The 24,121-nt window shown below is 40.9% G+C and overlaps 1 protein-coding gene across 3 annotated transcripts in view; it reads left to right on the forward strand.

Moving 5' to 3' along the window:
• The window catches only part of EPG5 (ectopic P-granules autophagy protein 5 homolog), a 142,129-nt gene that overhangs the window by 108,461 nt on the left and 9,547 nt on the right, over positions 1 to 24,121 (forward strand). For 2 of the 3 annotated variants that reach the window (XM_033177856.1, XM_033177854.1), the window contains exons 35-43: positions 963 to 1,069; positions 6,590 to 6,765; positions 10,238 to 10,423; positions 10,978 to 11,187; positions 12,216 to 12,360; positions 17,244 to 17,486; positions 18,797 to 19,013; positions 19,509 to 19,724; positions 21,892 to 22,006. In XM_033177856.1, the coding sequence (XP_033033747.1) occupies positions 963 to 1,069; positions 6,590 to 6,765; positions 10,238 to 10,423; positions 10,978 to 11,187; positions 12,216 to 12,360; positions 17,244 to 17,486; positions 18,797 to 19,013; positions 19,509 to 19,724; positions 21,892 to 22,006 (1,615 nt within the window). The remainder of the gene's footprint in view (positions 1 to 962; positions 1,070 to 6,589; positions 6,766 to 10,237; positions 10,424 to 10,977; positions 11,188 to 12,215; positions 12,361 to 17,243; positions 17,487 to 18,796; positions 19,014 to 19,508; positions 19,725 to 21,891; positions 22,007 to 24,121) is intronic. The other variant, XM_033177855.1, reaches the window with a different exon arrangement.

The following is a 24,121-nucleotide window of genomic DNA, read 5'->3' on the forward strand; positions in this document are numbered from 1 at the left end:
AATGTGCGCTACCATGCCCAGCTAATTTTTTTTTGTTGTTGTATTTTTAGTAGAGACAGTGTTTTGCTATGTTGGCCAGGATGGTCTTGAACTCCTGACCTTAAGCAATCTGCCCACTTCTGCCTCCCAAAGTGCTGGGATTATAGGCAGGAGCTACTGTGCTCGGCCAATTAAAATTTTCATATGAAGCATTTCTTTGGGCCAGGCGTGGTGGCTCACGACTGTAATTTCAGTATTTTGGGAGGCCAAGGCAGGTGTATCACTTGAGGTCAGAAGTTTGAGACAAGTGTGGCCAACATGGTAAAACCCCGTTTCTACTAAAAATACAAAAATTAGCTGGGCATGGTGGTTGGCGCCTGCAACCCCAGTTACTCGGGAGGCTGATGCAGAAGAGTTGCTTTAACACTGGAGGTGAAGGTTGCCGTGACACGAGATTGCACCACTGTACTCCAGCCTGGGTGGCAGAGAAACTCTCTTTCTCAAAAAAAAAAAAAAAAAAAAAAAAAAATTTCTTTGGTCATTTTCTATTTGTTAATTTTTGGCCGTCTCTTTGTTATGTGAATTTGATTTTTTTTTTTTTTTTTTTTTTTAATGCTTTGAGTAGGGAAAACTGTTGAAGCTGCCTTAGGGTGTTTTTCTACGGCATTTGAAATGTAACCAAGATATCAAAGGGTCTAAATTCGATGTAAAAAGATGTTAATTTAAGGGTTATTTGTATAGCACATTTTAGAAATATAATTGCATTGGAATAAAGGGGTAGGAAGGAGAGGAAAGAAAATTATATGGCTGGTGTTACAAGCTACAGTTTGCCTGCAGGTATTTACAGCCTTTGAAGTATTCTAAATGTGTGTCAGGCCCACATAATGGACAGGCTTCCAGGACTTAGGCCAGCCCCCGACACTGACACTTACAGTGATTTAATCATGGTTGCATTCCTAAGTGTGTGTTTCTTTTCTTTAAAGCAGCCAACAGCGCCATTACCCCTGGCTAGAGAGTGATACTGTGGTGGCCTCAAGCATTGTGCAGCTGTTCACTGACTGTACTGACTCACTGCATCAGAGTTTTAAAGGTAGGAAGATGTCAGGCTGTCTCTGCTTAGTTTTCATTTTTCCCTAAGTCATTCAGTCAGTCTTTTCTTTCTACTTTTCTCTACTGAATTTTTATTTAATAGGCAGTTATCTGTGATGAAGAAAGGTCACTGATACAATTATTTAGTATTAAGTGTGTAACTTCTTCTTTTTTTTTTTTTTTTTTTCCTTTTGGAGATGGAGTCTCGCTCTGTCGCCCAGGCTGGAGTACAGTGGCGCGATCTGGGCTCACTGCAGCCTCTGCCTCCCAGATTCAAGCAATTCTCCTGCCTCAGCCTCCTGAGTAGCTGGGACTACAGGTGCATGCTGCCACACCTGGCTAATTTTTTTGTATTTTTAGTAGAGACGGGGTTTCACCATGTTGTCCAGACTGGTCTCAAACTCCTGAGCTCAGGCTGTCTGCCCGCCTCTGCCTCCCAAAGTGCTAGGATTACAGGTGTGAGCTACCATGCCTGGCCGTTAAGTATGTAACTTCTTACCTTTTTTTGTTAGGTTGCTCTGAGTTTCTCAGTTATAGTAAATTTGCAGTCTTTCTGTCTTCCAGTATTGCCTATCCTGCATGTTGAGTTTCTTCTTGTCCTCCCTAACTCTTACCCTCTTTTTCATATTTTCTGTCTTTTTTTTTTGCTTTATTCTGGGTAATTTCTAGAGGTCTTCCTTCCAGTTCTTTAGTCTCCCTCCAGCTATGTTTCATCTGCTTAAAATATATCAATTGAATTTTTCATTTCAGTGATTATTTTTTCCATTTCTAGATCTATTTGTTTGTTTTTCAAATCTACCCTGATCCTTTTTGGTAGTATCTTTTCTTTCATTAAAAATTCTGTTTTTTATTTCCTTAAAATGTTTAAACAGGCTTACTTTATGATGTATATACAATAATTCTATTATCTAAAATTCCTGTTGGGGGTTGCCTTATGCTGCTCTTTAATTTTCCTTTGGATTCTTGTTCTTGGAGGCTTGTTTCCTTGTGCGTTTTTAAATTTTGTATTGTGAGCCCATATTTAGAGAGACAGATGGGACTCTCATAAGGCCTAGTCTGAGGGTATGTAAGGCCTCCAGAGAGGATCTACATTTGTTGTCAGCTGGAACTGCTCACCTTCTTGGTTTGGGGTTCCCCATGCTACAAGTTACATGAAATTAAACCCCAAACTCACTTGCAGACTGGCCTCAATTCTCACAGTAAACTTTTTTATCTCTCCTGACTCACAATCCAGGGTAAGGCAGAGAAGTTTCCTCTTTTGCCCCATTCTGCCCTTTCAATAAGTATATAGTCCTTAGAAAACCTCATATTCTGGAAAACCTCATGTTCTGTCCTCTTGTGCTGTTAAAACTCAGCAGGCAAATAGTCCTGGTTGGCTGGTTTCAGCATCTGTTTAACACTCTGGCTTCCTCTTTGCTTCTGGCCCGTGGTGTTTTCTTCCACTGAGCGTACCTAGTGCTTCTGTGGCTGCCATGTGTTTGTGTGGCATTTAGTTATAGAGTGATATGGTTTGGCCGTGTCACCACCCAAATGTCATCTTGAATTGTAGCTACCACGATTCCCATGTGTTGTGGGAGGGAGCCAGTGGGAGATAGCTGAATCATGGGGGCGGTTTCTCTCATACTGTTCTCCTGATGGGGAATGAGTTTCATGAGATCTGGTGGTTTGATAAGGGGTTTCCCCTATCGCCTGGTTCTCATTCTGTCTTTTGCCTGCTGCCATGTAAGACACGCCTTTCGCCTTCCACCGTGATTGTGAGGCCTCCCCAGCCACGTGGAACTGTGAGTCTGTTAAACCTCTTTTTCTTTATAAATTACCCAGTCTCGGGTATGTCTTTATCAGCAGTGTAAAAAGGAGCTAATACATACAGTTAACCATATGTCATCCAATTTTGTTTTTTTTTCCATAATAGATTTTATTTTTTGTTTAACAGACTTTATTTTTTAGAGCAGTTTTAGGTTTACAGCAAAATTAAGTGGAAAGTACAATAATTCTTTTATACCCTCTGCCCTGACACATGCACAGACCTTCCCCATTCTGGACATTCCACACCAGGGTGATACATTTGTTATAATTGATGAACTTACATTAAGACATCATTATCAACTAAAGTCCATGGTTTACATTAGCATTTTCTCTTGGTGAACACATTCAGTGGGTTTTGACAAATGACAAATAACATGTGCCCACCATTGTAGTATCATACAGAGCAGTTTCACTGCACTAAAAATTCTCTGTGCTCTACCTGTTCATCTCTTCCCTCCCCTCAACCCCTGATCCTTTTACTATCTCCATAGTGCTACGTTCTCTAGAATATCCTATGGTTGGAATCATAGCATTTCAGATGAACTTCTTTCACTCAGTAATAGGCATTGAAGTCTCTTTATGCCTTTTCATGGCTGGATAGCTCATTTCATTTTGTCTGGCTGTACCTTATTTGTATTTCTGATTTATCTTTTATGTATCTGATCTTGTCTTGAAGAGGTGTAAACTCTTCATAGAATAACAAATGTTATTCATTGCTTCTTTTTGCCCCCTACAAAACTGGGATTATGCCATATTCTCAGTGTGTGTTTGATAAATAGTGGTTCAGTGAGTAACACATGAAATCCTAGTAGTACTCTTTTTTTTTTTTTTTGGAAGGGCAGACTTCTAGCTGCTTTTTACCATCCAGAATATATTGATTACTGAGAAGAAGATTTGAGCACCAAATGATACTCATAAAGGCTATGTATTTAATTTCTTTTTTTTTCTTTTGAGACAGAGTCTTGCTCTGTTGCCCAGACTGGAGTACAGTGGCAGGATCTTGGCTCACTGCAACCTCTGCCTCCTGGGTTCAGACGATTCTCCTGCCTCAGCCTCCCAAGTAGCTGGGACTACAGGTGCCCGCCACCACGCCCAGCTAATTTTTGTATTTTTAGTAGAGACGGGGTTTCGCCATATTGGTCAGGCTGGTTTTGAACTCCTGACCTTGTGATCTGCCTACTTTGGCCTCCCAGAGTGCTGGGATTACAGGTGTGAGCCACCGTACCCGGCCGTATTTAATTTCTTAGTATAGAGGAAAACACCCCAAGGCTCTCTTGCCTGTGTATATAAATAAAATGAGAAAGTGGCATAGGGACAGGAGGGTACACAAACTTGAATCAAGACTTGGTAGCTGGGTTCAAAGAAAGGAAACAGGAGAGCTTTGCAAGGTAGGATGAAGAAGTATTGTAGCTTTTTAGTGATATTATCTGATCCACTAGCTCCTTCTATGGATGAGGAAAGTGGGAACCTGAAAATGGAAAGAATTTATCTGACGTCATAGAATTTGTGTCTTGGCTGGAACTGTCAGCTCAGTCTTATCCTAAGACATCCTACTGGATATCTTCTACATACTTACCCAGCTTTATCTAAACAAAACTGTTTTTTATCCATATTTAAATGAATGCTATCGTTAACCTCTATCTTAAAGATTGCTAAAAATATGCATTCCTGTTTCATGCTGGGTTGTGGAATTGAGAGCACAAGCATATTAGAAATGAGAGTTGTCTGGTACAATGTGTTGATGCTCATTGGCTTTTTTTTTTTTTTGAGAAGGAATCTCACTCTGTCACCCAGATTGGAGTGCAGTGGTGCGATCTTGGCTCACTGCAACCTCCGCCTCCCTGGTTCAAGCAATTCTCCCACCTAAGCCTCCTGAGTAGGTGGGATTACAGGCACCTGCAACCACACCTGACTAATTTTTGTATTTTTGGTAGAGACAGAGTTTCACCATGTTGGCCAGGTTAGTCTCGAACTCCTGACCTCAAGTGATCTGCCTGCCTCGGCCTCTCAAAGTGCTGGAACTGCAAGCGTGAGCCACTGCACGCAGCCTCGTTGGCCATTTCTTAAAAGATTTGTGTTGAGAAACACCGTCAGGTTTTTGTTTTTGCTGTGTGTGGCTCGCTCTTCTTTGACTGCTTTCCATTTGCGTGGAACCAGAAAGTCTGAAACCACTTGTTTTAGACTAAATGTCCGTTATATAGTCATTAGCCCTTGAAGACATTAATGGAATTGATACTTGTGAGGATAATATTGAGTAATAATCCAGGTCTCAGAAAAGCGTGAGATTTATTTTAGAATGATTTACATGAATGACAGTTAATAGGCTAGTTTCATTGCACCAAGGGTTAATTAAGTGTTAGTCATTTGGAACATTTCCACTGTTTCTTAAATTAAAACATTATTATTAATGTTATCTTTGATTAACAAATCATAATTATATACATTGATGGGGTACAGTGTGAATTACAGTGTGGCGTGATTAAATCAAGCTAATTAAGGTATCCATCACCTTGCTTACCTTATGATGAGACATTTGAAGTTTGTTCTCTTCTTATTTTGAAATATGTAATGCATTGTTGTGGATGGTAGTCACCCTGCTGTACAATAGATCCTGAAACCTATTCCTCCTGCCCTCTGAAACTTTGTGCCCTTTTGATCAGCAACTCCTCATTCCCTCCCTTTCCCACTGATACCCCGCAGCTTCTGGTAACCGTCATTCTATTCTCTACTTCAGTGAGTTCAACTTATTAAATTCCACATATGAGTAAGATCAGGTGGCATTTGTCTTTCTGTGCCTGGTTTTCTTCACTTAGCATGATGTCCTCCAGATTCATTCATGTTGTTGCAAATGACAGGATTTCTTCCTTTTCTAAGGCAGACTGGTATTCCATTGTGTGTATACACAACATTTAGAAAAATCCATTCATCTTTTGAAGGATGCTTAGGTTGTTTCCATATCTTGGCTATTGTGAATAATGCTGCAGTGAAAGTGGGAGTGCAGTTATCCCTTCAACCTATCGATCTCCTTTCTTTTGGATGTATACCCAGAAGTGAGATTACTGGATCATATGGTATTCTATTTTTAGGTTTTTGAGGAACCTCCATGCCTTTTTCCATAATGATTGTACTAATTTACACTCCCACCAACGGTGTTTAAGAGTTTCTTTCTCTCCAGATCCTCTCTAACACTTGTTATCGTTCATCTTTTTGATAACAGCTATCCTAACAGCTGTGCACTGATATCTTGTTGTGGTTTTAGTTTGCATTTCCCTAATGATCAGTGACGCTGAGCATTTCTTCATACACCTATTGGCCATTTGTATGTCTTCTTTTAAAAAATGGAACATTTCTTTTTGGGGAATATTGGATTTCTCCTGAGTGCCAAATGAATGAAGCGCTAAACGTGTAAAGCTGAATACATACTGCGGGCAGCAGGCTGTAGGAGCATATTTCGGTTAAAAAGCCATATATTTAGAAATTTTAAAGAAAAGCTTAAAATGAGCGTCTGCTCACTCCAGTTACTCAAGTGGGGAGATGAAGTGCCATTCTTTATTACTAATCTGCCAGTAATCCCCTTAACCACTCTCCCCACATGAAAATCTGAAATTGGGTCAATAACGAGAACCTTCGGTTTTAGATTTTTAGTTCAAATTTGCATTTTTTTTAAAAAAGGTAAGCCAAAGGTCTTCAGCTCTATTTTCTTTTTAAATTCTAGATAAGCTGTTGCCAGGTGATGAAGGAGCCCTTTGGTTGCACCTAATGCATTATTGCGAAGCATGTACAGCACCCAAAATGCCAGAGTTCATTCTGTACACTTTCCATAGCGCGTACCGGAAACTGCCGTGGAAGGACCTGCACCCTGACCAGATGCTCATGGAGGCTTTCTTCAAAGTAAGCCCTTCACTCCCTGGGTTGCAGCCTAGAGAGATCTGGTTTCCAGGGAGCAGCCTGGTCACTGTGGTTGTTAGGCATAGTGGCAGTGTGTGCCAGCGTGGACCGTGAATACATTCTGTGTTGCCTCGGTGGTGCTTGTGGAAAACAGTGTCCCATGGAAGTCATTTCATTGTGTTAAAACATCTACAGGACCATTTTTAAAACCCAGAGAAAGATTTTATCTGTAATATGTCAGTCATCCCCTAGGCTTTGTCATGTGTGAGTACATAGTTTAATGCCTCCATTACGCTTAATCTTGGTTGTTGTTGATGTGTTTGTGTCATTACAGTTTGTGTCATCAACTGCATATTGTTAAACGTTCTATTAAAGCAAAATGTAAATTGGTGCTGAAGCTATTAGTTTCTTTTAGCAGTCATGCAAGTGAATAATTTGATTATATGAGATAAAATGCATTGTGACAACCGATGAATGCGTCATAATCGTGTATAGAGCTGAAATGACCTGAAAAAAGAGTATGTGCGAGTCTTTGCAGTAGAAACAATGGTTACAAAAACCAGAAAACAAACAGTGTAGTGTAACTTACATACCAGTCAGGCATTTGGAGCTGTTATTGCTTTTCGTTTTTTTTTTTTTTTTTTAATTACACTCTTGTCTTAGGTTTTTATGGTAGTTTCAGTTCGTTTGTTCATAGTCTCATCAGTTAGTGTTTACTCTTACTATCACATTTATTACTGAGATACCTTAAGTGCTTTGATACAGATGTACACTTATTTATGACAGTTAGCAAAATGTACTTAACTTTTTTAGTGCCCTTAATGGAAGCCCATCTGTGCTATCTTGTCAGCCACTCCTCAGTAGCTGAAATGCAAGAAAAGCTAAGGGCAGTTGTTCCAGAGAAATTCAAGACTTAAGAATGATTTTATAGCTAGATTTAGTATATGAGACAGGCATTAAGTAAATATTTATCACCATTATGACCATACTAGAGAAAGGTAGTTTAAAGAACTATACGATGGAGTTTTAACTAAGTAAAAGGATGACCTTAACTATAAGACAGATTAAATAGTAGCACAGCCTGTTAAGGGATGCTGTAGACTCTGTCTCTAGGAGTTTTATTCTAATGGCAGATGACCCTGACCACCCCAGAAGCTGGGGATGTTTTAATTCTTTGTGTCTTCTTGGCATAATAAACTATATTTTTTTTGGTGGGGTTGAGGGTGAGGATAGAGAACTGATTATAATGGACAATGAAGAATCATTTTCTAAAAGGAAGAGAATTAGTAGTTAGCATAATATAATAACAGTAATGAGAAGAAATGAATCATCACCAAATTCAATTGATCATGATTTTATAAATAGACTAGAGTTTTTAATCTTCATGTTGAAAGGAAAAATTCATGAGTAGCCATGTTTTATTTTAAACAAATTAGAAGTATTGAAATAGCTTATAAGAGATCTTTGAGGTTTCTTATATACTTTATAGTACATCTGTTCCTCATTCTCTTATTTTTATTTTTTTATTTTTTGAGACGGAGGCTCGCTGTGTCACCCAGGCTGGAGTGCAGTGGCGCGATCTTGGCTCACTGCAAGCGCCGCCTTCCGGGTTCACGCCATTCTTCTGCCTCAGTCTCCCAAGTAGCTGGGACTACCGGCACCCGCCACCAGGCCCAGCTAATTTTTTGTGTTTTTAGTAGAGATGGGGTTTCACCATGTTAGCCAGGATGCTCTCGATTTCCTGACCTTGTGATCCGCCCGCCTTAGCCTCCCAAAGTGCTGGGATTACAGGCGTGAGCCACTGCACCCAGCCTCTCTAATATATTTTAAATAGAATTTAAATATGCAGTCATCAAAAATTGTAAAGACTAATAATGGGGAGACATTGTTATAATACAACATTACATTAAAAAGGGAATATAGGCCGGGCGCGGTGGCTCAAGCCTGTAATCCCAGCACTTTGGGAGGCCGAGGCGGGCGGATCACGAGGTCAGGAGATCGAGACCATCCTGGCTAACACTGTGAAACCCCGTCTCTACTAAAAAATACAAAAAACTAGCGGGCGAGGTGGCGGGCGCCTGTAGTCCCAGCTACTCGGAGGCTGAGGCAGGAGAATGGCGGTAAACCCGGGAGGCAGAGCTTGCAGTGAGCTGAGATCTGGCCACTGCACTCCAGCCCGGGCGACAGAGCGAGACTCTGTCTCAAAAAAAAAAAAAAAAAAAAAAAAAGGGAATATAGGCCGGGTATGGTGGCTCACACCTGTAATCCCAGCACTTTGGGAGGCCAAGGTGGGCAGATCACCTGAGGCTGGGGGTTCAAGACCAGCCTGACCAACATGGAGAAACCCGGTCTCTACTAAAAATAAAATAAAAAATAAGCAATAAAATAATAAAATAAAAAATTAGCTGGGCATGGGAGTGGGCGCCCAGCTACTCGGGAGGCTGAGGCGGGAGAATTGCTTGAACCCGGGAGGCAGAGGTTGCGGTGAGCCGAGATTGTGCCGTTGCACTCCAGTCTGGGCAACAAGAGTAAAACTCCATCTCAAAAAAAAAAAAAAAAAAAAAAAAAGGCAATATAAATAATATACACTAGTGTAGTAGATCTCAAAGTAATGTGGTCCCTGGGACAGAAGCATCAGCATTACCTGGGAACTTACACATTCCAGCTCCCAACCCATACGTGCAAAATTAAAAGCTCTAGGGGTAGGCCCAGCAATGTTTTAATACACTTTCCATTTAGTTCTGATGCGCACTTAAGTTTGGGAACTACTGACTAGTAAATCTCAGCTTTGCCCTGTCCTGGCACACCTGAGGATTCTGATACACTCCCTGCAGCTCCAGTGACTTACTGTGGCAGCGATTCTCCACCCAGGTTGGGGTTAGGGAAGGTCATTCCTCACTTGTTAAGAATGATTGGAATAAATGCTGAAATCTGAACAGACAAACTAAAATATACACACATACATTGTGGAAGGAGAGATATTACAAATATTAAGTCTAAATCTCTAGGAGGTGGGATTGTAAGTGATATAATCTGGGGAAAAAGTGTTTTTTAAAAATATAATTGGCCGGGCGCGGTGGCTCAAGCCTGTAATCCCAGCACTTTGGGAGGCCGAGACAGGCGGATCACGAGGTCAGGAGATCGAGACCATCCTGGCTAACACGGTGAAACCCCGTCTCTACTAAAAAATACAAAAAACTAGCCGGGCGAGGTAGCGGGCGCCTGTAGTCCCAGCTACTCGGGAGGCTGAGGCAGGAGAATGGCGTAAACCCCGGAGGCGGAGCTTGCAGTGAGCTGAGATCCGGCCACTGCACTCCAGCCCGGGTGACAGAGCGAGACTCCGTCTCAAAAAAAAAAAAAAAAAAAAAAATATATATATATATATATATATATAATTATGAAATAATTTACATACATTTTCCAGATACATAGATAGCACAAGGCAACACATTGATTTTAATTCATTTCCTTCTAGGTGGAACGAGGAAGCCCCAAGAGCTGTTTCTTATTTTTGGGGTCTGTACTCTGTGAAGTCAATTGGGTCAGTGTGCTCTCTGATGCCTGGAATCCCAGTCCCCACCCAGAAACCCGCAGCATGATTGTCTGCCTCCTTTTCATGATGATTTTATTGGCAAAGGAAGTTCAACTGGTAGACCAAACAGTAAGTTGGGGAAGCTTATGGCAAAAATTTGGCAAGGCTGCTTAGATCTTTGCTTTCTTCTAGGTCATAGTTTTTCATTTGTTTTTCCAGTGCCCCATCAGTGTGAACAGATGCTTGGCATATGAGATGTACCTTTAACCAGATGCCTGATTTTCTTGGATAGCTCATTATCTGATTCTAAATTATGCAAAGAACCACACTGAGTTAGAATATATTAATCAGCTTTATTTTACATCTCATTAATATCTAGTTCAATCTCTTGTATGCTTCTTGAAGTCAATTTTGGCATGTCCCACCAGAACAGAGAGTTCATTTGAAAGAAAAGAACTTGGGTTCCAGATACTCAATACATCTTAATATGAATGTGTTTTTGCCAAGACTTTGGTTATTGCTTTCACTAGTACCCCTAACTCGAGTAGATACTTACTTGATATTGTAACTGTTCTGTGCTTACCATAGGCCATCTTAGTGGTTATTCGACAGACTAGTTAGCAACACATATTTCTGGAAAAATTGGGGCTCTGGAACTAAAGGAATATGTGTTTTATTTTTAGGATTCACCTTTACTTAGTCTTCTTGGACAGACAAGCTCACTTTCATGGCATCTCGTGGATATTGTGTCGTACCAGAGTGTGCTAGGTTATTTCAGCAGCCATTACCCGCCGTCCATCATCCTGGCAAAAGAATCTTATGCTGAATTAATCATGAAGCTCCTAAAAGTGTCTGCGGGCCTTTCTATTCCTACTGACAGCCAGAAGCATCTTGTAAGTTGAGAGGTAGTTTAAAAGGCAGGGACTGTTCTTGGAGATTGGTAGTAGCATAAGTGCTGCAAAGGACAGTCTTGAACCTAGGAAGTGCTCAGCAGAGGAAGTTGGAGGATGTGTATTATCATATACTCATCTTTTGGTCTTGTAGATTTTTGGGTTGAGTTCTCCTTTTGGGAGAACCTTTACTTACTAGCAATGTCACATGTTGACAAAAGGTCAAAAGGATTGAGGGCTGCCAGCAAGTTGCTGGTTTCATGATCTGAATGTCATTGGCAGCGGAATGGGAGGGAGGAAGGGTAGTAATATGAGCTTGAGGTCTGACAGGGCAAGTCCTTCAGTTTTCTCATCTGATTAGAAATAGTGCCTTGCAAAGGCTCGGCGCGGTGGCTCACGCCTGTAATCTCAGCACTTCAGGACGCCAAGGCAGGCGGATCACCTGAGGTCAGGAGTTCAAGACCAGCCTGGTCAACATGGTGAAACCCCATCTCTACTAAAAATACAAAAGTTTGCCGGGTGTGGTGGCATGCGCCTGTAGTCCCAGCTACTTGGGAGACTGAGGTAGGAGAATCGCTTGAACCCAGGAGGCAGAGGTTGCAGTGAGCGGAGATCCCACCACTGCACTCCAGCCTGGGCAACAGAGTGAGACTCTGTCTCAAAAAAAAAAAAAAAAGTACCTTGCCTCAAAGTGGTGTTGTGAGGATTGAATTAGATAATGAACATAAAAGTTTTTGGAAAAGTGTCTGGCAAGTAGTTAGTGTTTGGTTGTTATTCTTGTAGTAAAAAAGGAAGAGTGTTCTGCCAGAATTTGGGAAAACATGGGCCCTGGTCAAAGTGTTACCATAGATTTGCCTTTTACTAGACGCAGGGCCCTTGGGCCACGTGGGACTAAGTCTTCATGTGGCTTACTGTTCTGTCTCCTCTACTCCCTACCCAAGCATTCATTGCAGTGCCATGCTCCCAGGAAATATGCAATTAACATTCCTTGCTTGGATTCATTTGAATGATTTTTTTTTTTGTCTTGTCAGGACGCAGTTCCAAAATGCCAAGCTTTTACTCATCAGATGGTTCAATTCCTCAGCACCCTGGAACAAAATGGAAAAATCACCTTAGCAGTCCTAGAACAGGAAATGTCTAAGCTCTTAGATGATATCATTATCTTTAATCCACCCGGTAAGTGACTAGTCGGAAGTCCTGTATTCATTCAGTCAATGCATTCCTGCTGTGTGTGAGGCACTGTGAGATCAGGAGGGTGTTCAGGACACTGGCTCTCCTCTTTCCAGAGAAGCAATGATCAGAGAGGTGTTTGGACACCAGGGACTGAGCAGTGGGGAAGGATTGACACTGGCAGATGCTGGTGGGTGATGGGTGAGACTGACCGTTAAGCTGGACAATGGGATCTAATGATTAGGAGATACCAGAGACCTTTTATTGAGCAGTATTTCTAGGGATTTTGGCTTTAACTGGGAGGGCACTTCAGAATCACCTATAGACTTGTCAAGAAACTGTGTATGGAGAACTTCTGCTCCTGGCAGTTTGGTGGACTAGACATACTGACTGCCTCTCCTGCTGAAGACAAACTAGATGCTGGATGAAATGTTTTCAAGAAACTGGAAATTAAATTTATCAGTGGAGTGGCAAAAAGGTAAGGAAACCTTAGAGGCCAGAACCTAAGTGAAAGGAGAAACGCATCAAGGCAGATGAAGTTCTGAGGCTGCTGTCACCCTGAAGAGTTTTGCTGAATATGTTTGGATATTAGGGGGAGGCAGTAAAGCCCAGGGCCTGCCTAAGATGGGAGCCTAAGAGGAAATCCCATGCGTAATCCACAGGGTGACATTTTTACTGTAAAGATGATCTAGAAGTAAACCTCCTCTTGTGAAAGGAAGGCAAAGACAGTTATCCGTTTTGGCCTTGCTGTTAGGTTAAATGTTTATGTACGAAATGTTGTTAGGTTAAATGTTTATGCAGGAAAAGAGATATCTGTTTTGAGAATTGATAAGCTGACCCTCATGTGGTTTTGAAGCAAGAATTCAGATTACCTAGCAGCAATAATAACAACAACCTCAGTGTAAGAATTTAGAGTAGTTCTGGGTTGGCAGTGCCACTGCAGAAAGCAACCATAGATCCTGCTTGGAGAAACCCATCTTTAACTCAAGCCTCACAGTTCCAAGAAAGTCACAGTAAAAAAAGTCACAAAACACATAAGGAAACAAGACACCATGAGCAAAGTAATAGAAAACAACAGCAGTGTCAGAAATGAAAAGATTGAAGATAGTGGAATAATTAGTACAGTAAGCAAAAAGATATTTTTATTATATGCTGAAATAAGAGAGGATTGAAGATATCAGTAAGAAGCAAGGGATTGCAGAAATATGCAGATTTGAGAGATTTATATATTTTAGAAATGAAAAATATAAAGATTATAATAAAGTTAATGGATAAGTTCAACAGTAGATTAAACCCATCTGAAGAGAAAATTGGTAAACTGGAAAATAAAACTGAAGAAAATTCTCAGATTGCAGCAGAGAGAAACAGAGAAGGAATGTAAAAGTGAGCTGGGCATGGAGGCCGAGGCAGGAGGATTGCTTAAGGCCAGGAATTTGAGGCCACAGTGTGCAATGGCTGTGTCTGAATACTGCACTCCAGCCTGGGCAACACAGTGAGAACCCATCTCTAAAACAAACAAAAAGAATGTGAAAGTGAGGTTAAAAGGCATAGAGGATAGGCTGAGAAGGTTTAATATACATCCTATTATCCAAGTAGAATTCCAGAAGGAGAGGAGATACTTAACTGGGGAGAAGCAATATCTGAAGAGATAGTAAGGCTGAAAATTTTCAGGATTGATGAAGACAACAATCCTCAAATTCAGTAAACCCAGCAAATCCCAAGCAGGATATATGGAAAGAAATTCAAACCTGTATACACTATAGTGAACCTGCAGAAGCACCAGTGGCAAAATTAAAAAAACAAAACAAAACCCTACTAACCTAACCAAAAGAATAGAAATTAAAATGTACAATTTCCAAGTCAGTAGAGGGAGATAAAAAGAATGGCCAAAGTATGTTCAGTCCAAAGAAGGCAAGAAAGGAAGCATGGAGAAAGTGAGAAAAATAACCAGAATAAGATGATAAAATTCAAGTGTGTTGGTAAAGGGACTAATGCTCAAGTTAAAAGACAAAGATTGTTAAGGTAGATTAATAACCAAAAACATCTAGCTTTAAGCTGTTTATAAAAAATACATTAAAAACATAAGAGTATAGAAAGCATTCCATAAGATGATTATATCAGGCAAATATTAAAATAGAAAGCTGGCATAGCTATATTAATATCAGATAAATAGAACTGTAAGGCAGAAAACTTTGTAAAAGCCAGATGTTCATCTCTGTGTATTTCTGCCCTGAAGTTAAATGACATAGAAAAAAAGAATCAGTATCTAAATAGAACTAGAGGGAAAAACACTGTGGAAATTAAGAAGCAAACTTTTAAATAACTGATGGCCAAAGGAACAATCATAATAGAAATTTAAAATACTTAGAACTGAATAGTAAAATACAGTGCATCAAAATTTGTGGGATGCGGATCTAGCCTGTTCTGACACTGCTGTAAAGAAAAACCCAACATTGGGTGATTTATAAGGAAAACAGGTTCAATTGACTCATGGTTCTAGAGGCTGTACAGGAAGCATGATGCTGCCATCTGCTTGGCTTCTGGAGAGGCCTCAGGAAACTTACAGTCACAGCAGAACACAGAATGGGAGTAACACTCCACATGGCCAGAGAAGGAGCAAGAGAGAGAATGAGTGAGAGGGAGATGTTGCACACTTTTAAACTACCACATCTCTGAGACCTCTAGTATGAGAACAGCACCAAGAGGATGGTGCTAAACCATTCATGAAGGACCCACCCCCATATTCAGCCACCTCCCACTAAACTCTGCTCCAACACTGGGGACTACGGTTCAACATGAGATTTGGTGAGGACACAGATCCAAACCGTATCAGTTACTTTCAGGGCCTTAAATGCTCATCATAGACTTTTTTAAAAGGTAAAAATTAAAAAACATTAAACAGTTATTTAAAAAGACATCAAAATAACAAAGACAGTAGAAGGGAGGAAATAATAAAGAGAAAATAAATAGGAAGAAACTAAGAATGAAGAACAATGAAACTGGTAAATATGTGGGTAAATCTAAATGAAATCTGACTGTATGCAACAATAATAATAGAAATGGCTCATTGGGTTATGGCAACAGTGGAGAAATGAAGTTAGAATGTTCCAAAGCCGTTACATCATCTGGGAACCAATTAACATCAGACTTCAAAAAATCAGGAATGCATGTTTTCATTTATAGGATAACCACTATGAGAATTTTAAGAGAGGATTTAGTTTTCAAGCTGAAACAGGGAAAAATAGAATAATAATCTAAAAGAGGCAAAAGAGAGAAAATGGAATGTAGAATAGGAGGGACAAATAGGATACATACAGGAAGACAGTAGACTTAGACCCAGCTGGATCAGTAATTAATTATAGTAACTGTGAATGATTAAGATTGTCACACCAGATAAAACAAGGAAGAAAAAGACAACTTAGTAGAAAAAAATAGACGAGACCCTTGAAACAACATTCTGCAAAAGAAAATATCCTGCTGACCAATAAACATGAAACAGTGCTAGATGTTGTTAATCATACCTGTTTCATGTAGATATTGTAAGTATCAGGTGAGATAGTATCTAAAATTTTAGCATCAGCCTGGCAAGTCAGCCACATTCAGTGAATCTTATGGAAAAGAAGTATCAGCAAGCAATGCTGGAGAAACTGTTCTAGAGTTGGTCAGATGTGATTGAACCAGAAGGGTTGAATAATAGCTGGCCAGGGAAAGGGGAGAAGGGTATTCTGGAAAGATCTTTGTCAGAAGAGTGATAGGATCAGATATGGTATTTAGGAAAAGATTTGAGAGCCCTGTTGATGATGAACAGAAATGGGAGAGACTGGGGTCTGTTGTAGTAATCTATTCCTATTAGTCATAATTAAGAGATAAAATTTAAATTGCTATTCAGTTGAAATTCAGAGATGAGTCTTTATTTCCAAGAATATTTGTACCCATGGAAATACATGAAGAAATAGACAGACATACTGTTATTATCTCTCTCAAACTTGTTTTTTAAGTCCTTGCTTGACAGTAAGTAGGTCGTACAGAAAGATTAAGTGAGGGTTTATTTAACCCTGCTTAAGTAGATGAATTTGCTTTGATAGATGCGATGAATAAGATCTCTCAGCTTTTTACCCTTCCTGTTGACATAAATACTGAATCCTTGTGTTGTGAAAGCTACAGTTCTACTCCTTAAAAAAAAATGTACCCAGCTTAGGGAGAGCTAGAAGAGTTGTCATAATTATTCCAGTTAACTCTCAGTAAAATATATTTTCTGTTTTTGAATGTGAAGAAGGAATCTACCTCAGTGACCTTCTCTTATTTGCAATTCTCTTGTAAAATGAATTTGTTCTTTTTCTTGAATTCCTCTCTTTTTACCTCCAACTTTTTTGAAAAATTACCCGTCGGTTTACTTTCCTTATTTAAAAAACAAAGAAATAAAAGAGCTGCTGTTAGGACACTTTGCAAAGGTTTTTCCTTACATTTATATTTAGTTTTAAGTAATAACCTTTAATGTGTGGAAATCACCCTAGAATATTGACAGCGATGGTATTTGGTTTTCCATGAGCAAAGGTTGGAAAATAAAGACTGACTAGGCATGTTCTGATAAGTTACTCTTTCACACCAGCTTCAGATTTGTCTGTTTATTAAGGTATTACTCTGCTATGCTGCTGTACCCAGGGAACTCACAGTAGTTCCTGCTTTTACCCTTAGAAACTGTGTGCCGCATACTACCTGTACAAACTCAACACCATCCAGAGCCTTCCTTCTGGTCCCTTGCGGTCAGCTACTAGCACTGGAGAGTATCTGCCTGGAGAGCAGCTAAGATTGAAGTACTGTTATTCTCCTGATCACATGGATAGCACTTTTCTGGCAGCCATTCTTGAGTGTCTCTATGTTTCTTTCAGATATGGAAAGCCAGACCCGCCACATGGCCCTCAGCAGCCTCTTTATGGAAGTCCTGATGATGATGAACAACGCGACTATTCCAACGGCAGAGTTCCTTCGGGGCAGTATCCGGACCTGGATTGGCCAAAAAATGCATGGGCTGGTGGTGCTGCCCCTTTTAACAGCAGCCTGCCAGAGCCTGGCGTCTGTCCGCCACATGGCTGAGACTACAGAAGCCTGCATCACTGCCTACTTCAAAGAAAGTAAGAGGAGGTCATCTTACGCTCCATTGTATTGGTCTTTTCCAGAAAGATGAAAGCACTGTCATCAGGAGATATCTTTCTAGACTCTTCTCAGTGAGGGATTTGTCATTCTAATTTTCTGCTCTGCAAATGTTGTGGATGTTTCTGAATATATGTCTTTTTCATACAGATCTGCAGTTAGCATGAGAACCTGTGGCCATGTCTGTTAGTACAATCATGTTTCAAGGGAGAGAAGCTCTAATCCACTTCACGTTGGTGTTGGAGGGTCAGACCAACCTGTTAGGACATGCAAATTGTGTTATGTCACAGGCCAAGTCAGAGTCCTCAAAACAAATGCTATATACCATGGTCCATGAGGTTAATTTTCCCTGTTTTTGTCACTTTTGGTAAAAGGAGTTTTCATAGAAGTTTTTAAAATTGCTGCTTATCAGACCTTTTAAAGCATTATGAAGGGCTCATTCATTGTCACCCCTCCTTTTTAAAAATCTGTTTTACTGTCTACCTCTAAACTCTCAGACTCTGGAAGCGGCTTAGTCTGATTAAGAATTGCTGAGAACAGCACTTGTCACCTCTGATATCCAGATAACACATCACACTGCAGTCAGTGGGAGAGAAAGAGGGCTGAGAAGGAGGGTATCGGAGCAAGGATCCAGGAGGTACCCACAACCTGCCATCTGCCCTGTCCTGACTCCCCATGAACAGCACATGCCCACCCATGGAGGTGGTGTGCATGTCACCATGCCAGCCCACCCTCCCTTCCCCAAAGAGTGGAGAACCATTAGAATAACACTGCTATTCCAAACTCATCTGTGTTCCTAAAAATCAAACAGTTTCAATACATGAGGTAGACTAAGCTTTGATAACTAAAACTTCTCACAGATTGAGTGATAAGAGTTTCCTGTGGGAAAGCGTAAGTGTTCATATGTTCTTAAAAAGGGTATTAAAGTTAAACCTCTTAGCTGATCAGGACAGGCAGTGTCTACATGTGGTTTTAAGGATCATAGTGTGATAGAAAGGTGATTTATTCATATGCAGCCCTGAATTCTGATTTCTTAAACCTTTCTGGTGGCTACGCTGGGGACAAGCATCTGGCCCAGGGGTTTCCCAGTCTGAGCCCTGGGAGGTATCTTTGACTTTTGTAGCCTCCAGGGTCACTGTAAGAAATGTTGTCTTGACATGAAGCTTATCTCATAGGTTGCTATGTCAAAAAAAAAAAAAAAACCATGAAGCTTAAAGTGAAGGTATTTGCTAGAGTTGTCAAGTAATTGGATTCTTGCCTATATCTTGATGTCTCTTCTTCACGTTCTTAGGCCCTGTCAATCAGAACTCAGGATGGGGGCCCATTCTGGTATCCCTTCAGGTTCCCGAGCTCACCATGGAAGAGTTCCTGCAGGAGTGCCTTACCCTGGGCAGTTACTTGACTCTTTACGTCTACCTGCTTCAGTGTTTAAACAGCGAACAGACTCTAAGGAATGAAATGAAAGTGCTGCTCATCTTAAGCAAGTGGCTGGAACAGGTGTACCCAAGGTACGTTGGCCCTCAGGCTGTTACATCAAACTTGCTGTATTTGGTTAACTTGGAATTTAGAGCTTAAGTGTAGCCTTAAGTACACAGAACCAAGTGGTGCATACAAAATAAGGTTTTAAGGTATGGTGACAGTTGTTTTGGAAAGATTCTTAATTAATGGGCTAATCTTCTGAGCAGATTTTTGTTTCCTAAAACTGGCACTTTGAAACACCAAGCATCAGTTTCCTTACCGGTTAAGTGGAGATAGTAACCCCTACCTGATAGGGCTGTCATGAGGATGAAGTGAAGAACACGAAGTTCATCACGGTGGCATGTAGTAGATGTTCCACAGGTGGCGGCGGTTGCAGTCCCATTGCTCTATTGACATCAACCGTTAGCCTATGCTTTTTAAGTACTGAATGTCTCCTATCCTTAAAACTCTGATGTGGACTTGCAGTTAAATTGGAGTGGAAAAAATTTACTTCTAATTTTATTTTCCTCTGGTGCCTCCCCTAGCTCCGTGGAGGAAGAGGCAAAGCTGTTTTTGTGGTGGCACCAAGTCCTTCAGCTCTCCCTCATTCAGACAGAGCAGAATGACTCCGTCCTGACAGAATCTGTCATTCGAATTCTGCTCATGGTTCAGAGCAGGCAGAACCTCGTGGCTGAGGAGAGGCTCAGCTCTGGGATCCTGGGAGCGATTGGGTTGGGCCGGAAGTCGCCTTTGTCTAACAGGTAAGGAAGCGCCTTTCTAACACTTCTTCTAAACAGGCCTCAGACATCTGTACCTACTTACAGGTTGTGATACTTTAGTAGGTTTTTCGACTTAGGATCTAGGTTCTCCAGAGAGATTAATGGAAAAAAAAGAAAACACAGCCTGATTACATCTTTATATTCTAAAAAGCATTTTTAATTTTTTCTTACCTTTTTAAAAAATTTTCAGTTCAAACATTATTTTTAATAGTATCTCCTGTTATGTTTGGACTTTGTAACCTAACTGCACTACTGATTTCTTTTTGGTTTGGAACCAGTCATGGATGGTATGCGAGCTTAGTTTAAAAGCCAAGTCAGGTGGGCACTTGATGGGTTCAGGGAAACCCAGAACCTGTGAGGGACTCAGTCTAGTGAACTGTTCAGTAGTCAAGCTGGGTTAAGATCTGTTGGTGGCCGGGCGTGGTGGCTGATACTTGTAATCCCAGCACTTTGGGAGGCCAAGGCAGGCGGATCACTTGAGGTCAGGAGTTCGAGACCAGCCTGGCCAACATGGTAAAACCCCATTTCTACCAAAAAATACAGAAATTAGCCGGGCATGGTGATACATGCCTGTAGTCTCAGGTACTCTGGAGGCTGAGGTGGGAGAATTGCTTGAACCCGGGAGACAGAGGTTGCAGCAAGCTGAAATTATGCCACTGCACTCCAGCCTAGGTGACAGAGTCAGACCCTGTCTCAAAAATAAATAAATAAATAAAAATACAAACACAATACAAAAATTAGCTGGGTGTGGGGTGGCAAGCACCTGTAGTCCCAGCTACTCAGGAGGCTGAAGCAGGAGAATTGCTTAAACCCAGCAGGCAGAGGTTGTAGTGAGGCAAGATCACACCACTGCACTCCAGCCTGGCCAACAGAGCAAGACTGTCTCAAAAAAAAAAAAAAGAAAAAGCAAATAAAAAGCCTGTTGGTAAGAAGGATAAGTAATGAGAAACAAGTCTGGATTTTTGTTGCAAAAAATCCCAAGGCATGGAAGAATTTGCCATTAGCTTCCCATTTTCTCTCATCATACTTACTTATGTCATGGTTTTCTTTTCAAGCCCTTGTCAGTGTTGAAAAGAATTTGCAAACTTGATGATGTCAGCATTCTTGTGGAATAGCCCATTGTGGTGTTGTAATTTTGGGACTCACTCATTCCAAACCAGTTAACATCATGTTTCTTGGTTTGAGGTAGAAGATAGCAGGACTGCGTGATTTTGTTTTAGTTAAATTTGGCTTGTGTCTTTTATTCTTTTTTTTTTTAAGTGTGATAAAATACATATAACTTAAAACTTTTCACGGTAACCATTTTCATATGCACAATTCAGTGAATTTCAAACATTCACAATATTGTTGCAGCCATCACCACAATCTAGCTTCAGAACATTTTTATCACTCCAAAAGGAAGCCCTACACTCATTAAGTAGTCACCTCCATTCCCTTCAACCCCCGTGTCTCTGGCAACCACTAATTGACATTATGACTTTATATGTTCAGTCCTATTTTGGACATTTCACGTAAATGGAATCATATAATGTGTAGCCCCTTATGTTGGGCTTTTTTCACTTAACGTAAAGTTTTCAAGGTTCATCCATGTTGTAGTATGTATCCATACTTCATTTGTTTTTATGGCTGAATAATATTCTTCTGTATTCCACATTTTGTTTATCCATTCATTAGCTGATGGACATTTGGATTGTTTCAGCCTTTTGGCTATTGCAGATAAATGCTGCTATGAGCATTTGTGTACCAGTTTTTGTTAGAACATCTGTTTTTAGCTTTTTGGTGTATACCCGGGAGCGGAATCGCTGGGTCCTATGGTAACTCTATGCTTCACTTGTTGAGGAACTGCCAGACTGTTTTCCCTAGTGCCTGCACCGTTTACATTCCCAACAGCAATGTGCAAGGGTTCCAGTTATTCCACATATTTGCCAACACTTTCATTCTTGAATCTGATTTATACATATATTGTTTGGATGGTGATAATGGATAAAACTTCTTCCTGATCATATTTTAAGATTTTCCTGAGAAAGTGAACAACACAGTTGATCTGGAAATGTGTTAGTGTTGTTTTGTCATAGAGAATATGGTGTTTATTTCAAAATGCTAACTTTAATAGCCATTTACTTCTTCTGACCTCTCCCTAATGCCTAAGGTTCCGAGTGGTTGCCCGAAGCATGGCTGCCTTCCTTTCAGTTCAGGTTCCTATGGAAGATCAGATCCGTTTGAAGCCTGGCTCTGAATTACATCTGACTCCCAAAGCTCAGCAGGTCAGTATTTACAATGAAGGGTTAGAAGTTTGCCTGCACATCTTCCCTAGAAGGCAGGGAGGTGGCAGCCGTAGCCTGTGCCCATCATGACATGATGCTCTGTGGTGGTAGCACACCGTTCCCTTTCATGTACCCTACTTAACTGGAAAATGGTTTCACGTGCACACCTCCAAATTTTTGTAGGAAGTTGTCTAGATCGCTGTTACTGTCACTGTAGAAAAGTAAGTCCAAATGAAAGTCTGTCTAGGATTAAATTTGGTTCTGATAAGTGTGAATATGCACTTATCTGCCACCTGCTTGGGCTGGAGCAGGGGCTGGAGCTGGGGACTGGGTTCTTGCACAGAAGATATGGCTACAGTTGGGATGGATGGAAATTAGCTGAGCTTTAGCTTGGAACCGAGAAAGTAGTTCCTGTTTTGTGAGTCTGAAGGTTGACTATTGTTGGCTGATGCTAGAATAACCTAACATGGGCAGAATGGTAGCTAGAAATAACAGCTTCTTCTACACACATGGAAGGCCACATTCCTATAATCTGTGGACATGCTGGCCAGGTACAAAGGCACACAGTAAAAAATGATGATCAGCATTCGTGAGTCCTCCCTCTGTGCCAGGTACTGTTATAAGTTTTAACTCGACCAAGATTAATGAGTTAAAGCGTTAACTCATTTAATCCTCATAGCAATGCTATAGCACAGAAACTATTTTATTTTTTAAGATAGGGTTTTATTCTGTTGCCCAGGCAGGAGTGCAATGGTGTGATCATATCTCACTGCAGCCTTGAACTCCTGTGCTCAAGCAGTCCTCCCACGTCAGCCTCCCAAGTAGTTAGGACTACAGGCATGCATTGCCACTCCTGGCTAATTAAAAAAATTTTTTTTTGTAGAGACTTGGTCTCGCTTTGTTGCTGAGGTTGGTCTCAAACTCCTGGCTTCAAGCAATCCTCTTACCCTCAGCCTCCCAAGTGGCATAAGCCACTGCATCCAGCTAGGAAATATTATTATCCTGGTTTCTTGGATAAGGAAAGAGAGATAGAGAAAGGCTAAGTAATTTGTCCCAAATCACACACCTAGTAAGTGTTGGGGCTGGAATTCATACTGGCCAGTCTGGCTCCAGGCCTCTCCCATTCCCCGCTCTGCAGGGCTGTCTCTGTAAGTGGTCAGAGCTTAAAACACCTGAGCTCCTCTGCTGGGGCAGCTGTGTCATGTTTAAGGCAGCCACGTGCAATGTCAGGTCTTGGTTATTAAAAGCAAGGATCAGACAGAATAATTAGCAGGTTCTTCACAGGGATCTGGGCTTATAACATAGCTGATAGTTGTCACTCATTGCCTAGACAGCTGCTGTTTGAATCCCCTGTTGTCTTACATGAAACATCCCAGTGGGCAGATGAATATCCTGAGGGCAGGTTGTGAAGTCAGTGAGATGCAGGGTGTATTTGAGAAGGCTACGTCTCCTGTGGCCACCAGTACCGGGAGCATCAGTTTCTTGCTTTGGCTGGGGTCCTGGGCTGTCCAGGCCTGGCCTCTTTGTCTTCATTTCTTTAGACTTAGAGTGATGACTCCCTGAATGTCCCATGCATATTTGTCATTAGGATATTCAGATTTGAAGAAAGTTGTCTTTTTAGAAAATGGTTATTCTTAGACAAACTGTCAAAGTAGACTGTTTGGGGGACTAAATTTAAAGAAGGAAAGGAGAGGGAGAGAGACAGAGAAACACTGTGGTTCATGGGAAATGCCTGTCCCAATTGATTCCTATTCTTAAATTGAACTCTGTTTACATAGCTCCTAATTTGGTGCCCAGATACCTTCGTTTATTTTCAACCCAAAGACTTCTATGTACAGCCCTCCTGGTAGTTAATTTCTAAAATTCTGGTTTATTTATCATCCTCAAAAAAATCACCTCTTTTTGTTTTTGAATCAAGCACATTCCATCTTTTAATACATATTTTCTAGTGCAATGGTTTCTGTAAAAGGGACAAGGAGGGAGTGGGGCACTCCATGGTGGGGGATGTCCCCCAGTGAGCACCATCAGAATCCTGGGGTGGATGAGTTTGTTACGTTGGAAAACGAAACTCCCCACCCAAAAATCAAGGGCCACTGTTGATTTTTTGTTTTCTCT

The sequence above is a fragment of the Trachypithecus francoisi genome, unplaced genomic scaffold (genome assembly GCF_009764315.1).
Source record: "Trachypithecus francoisi isolate TF-2019V2 unplaced genomic scaffold, Tfra_2.0 Lachesis_group19, whole genome shotgun sequence".
Classification (NCBI taxonomy): domain Eukaryota; kingdom Metazoa; phylum Chordata; class Mammalia; order Primates; family Cercopithecidae; genus Trachypithecus; species Trachypithecus francoisi.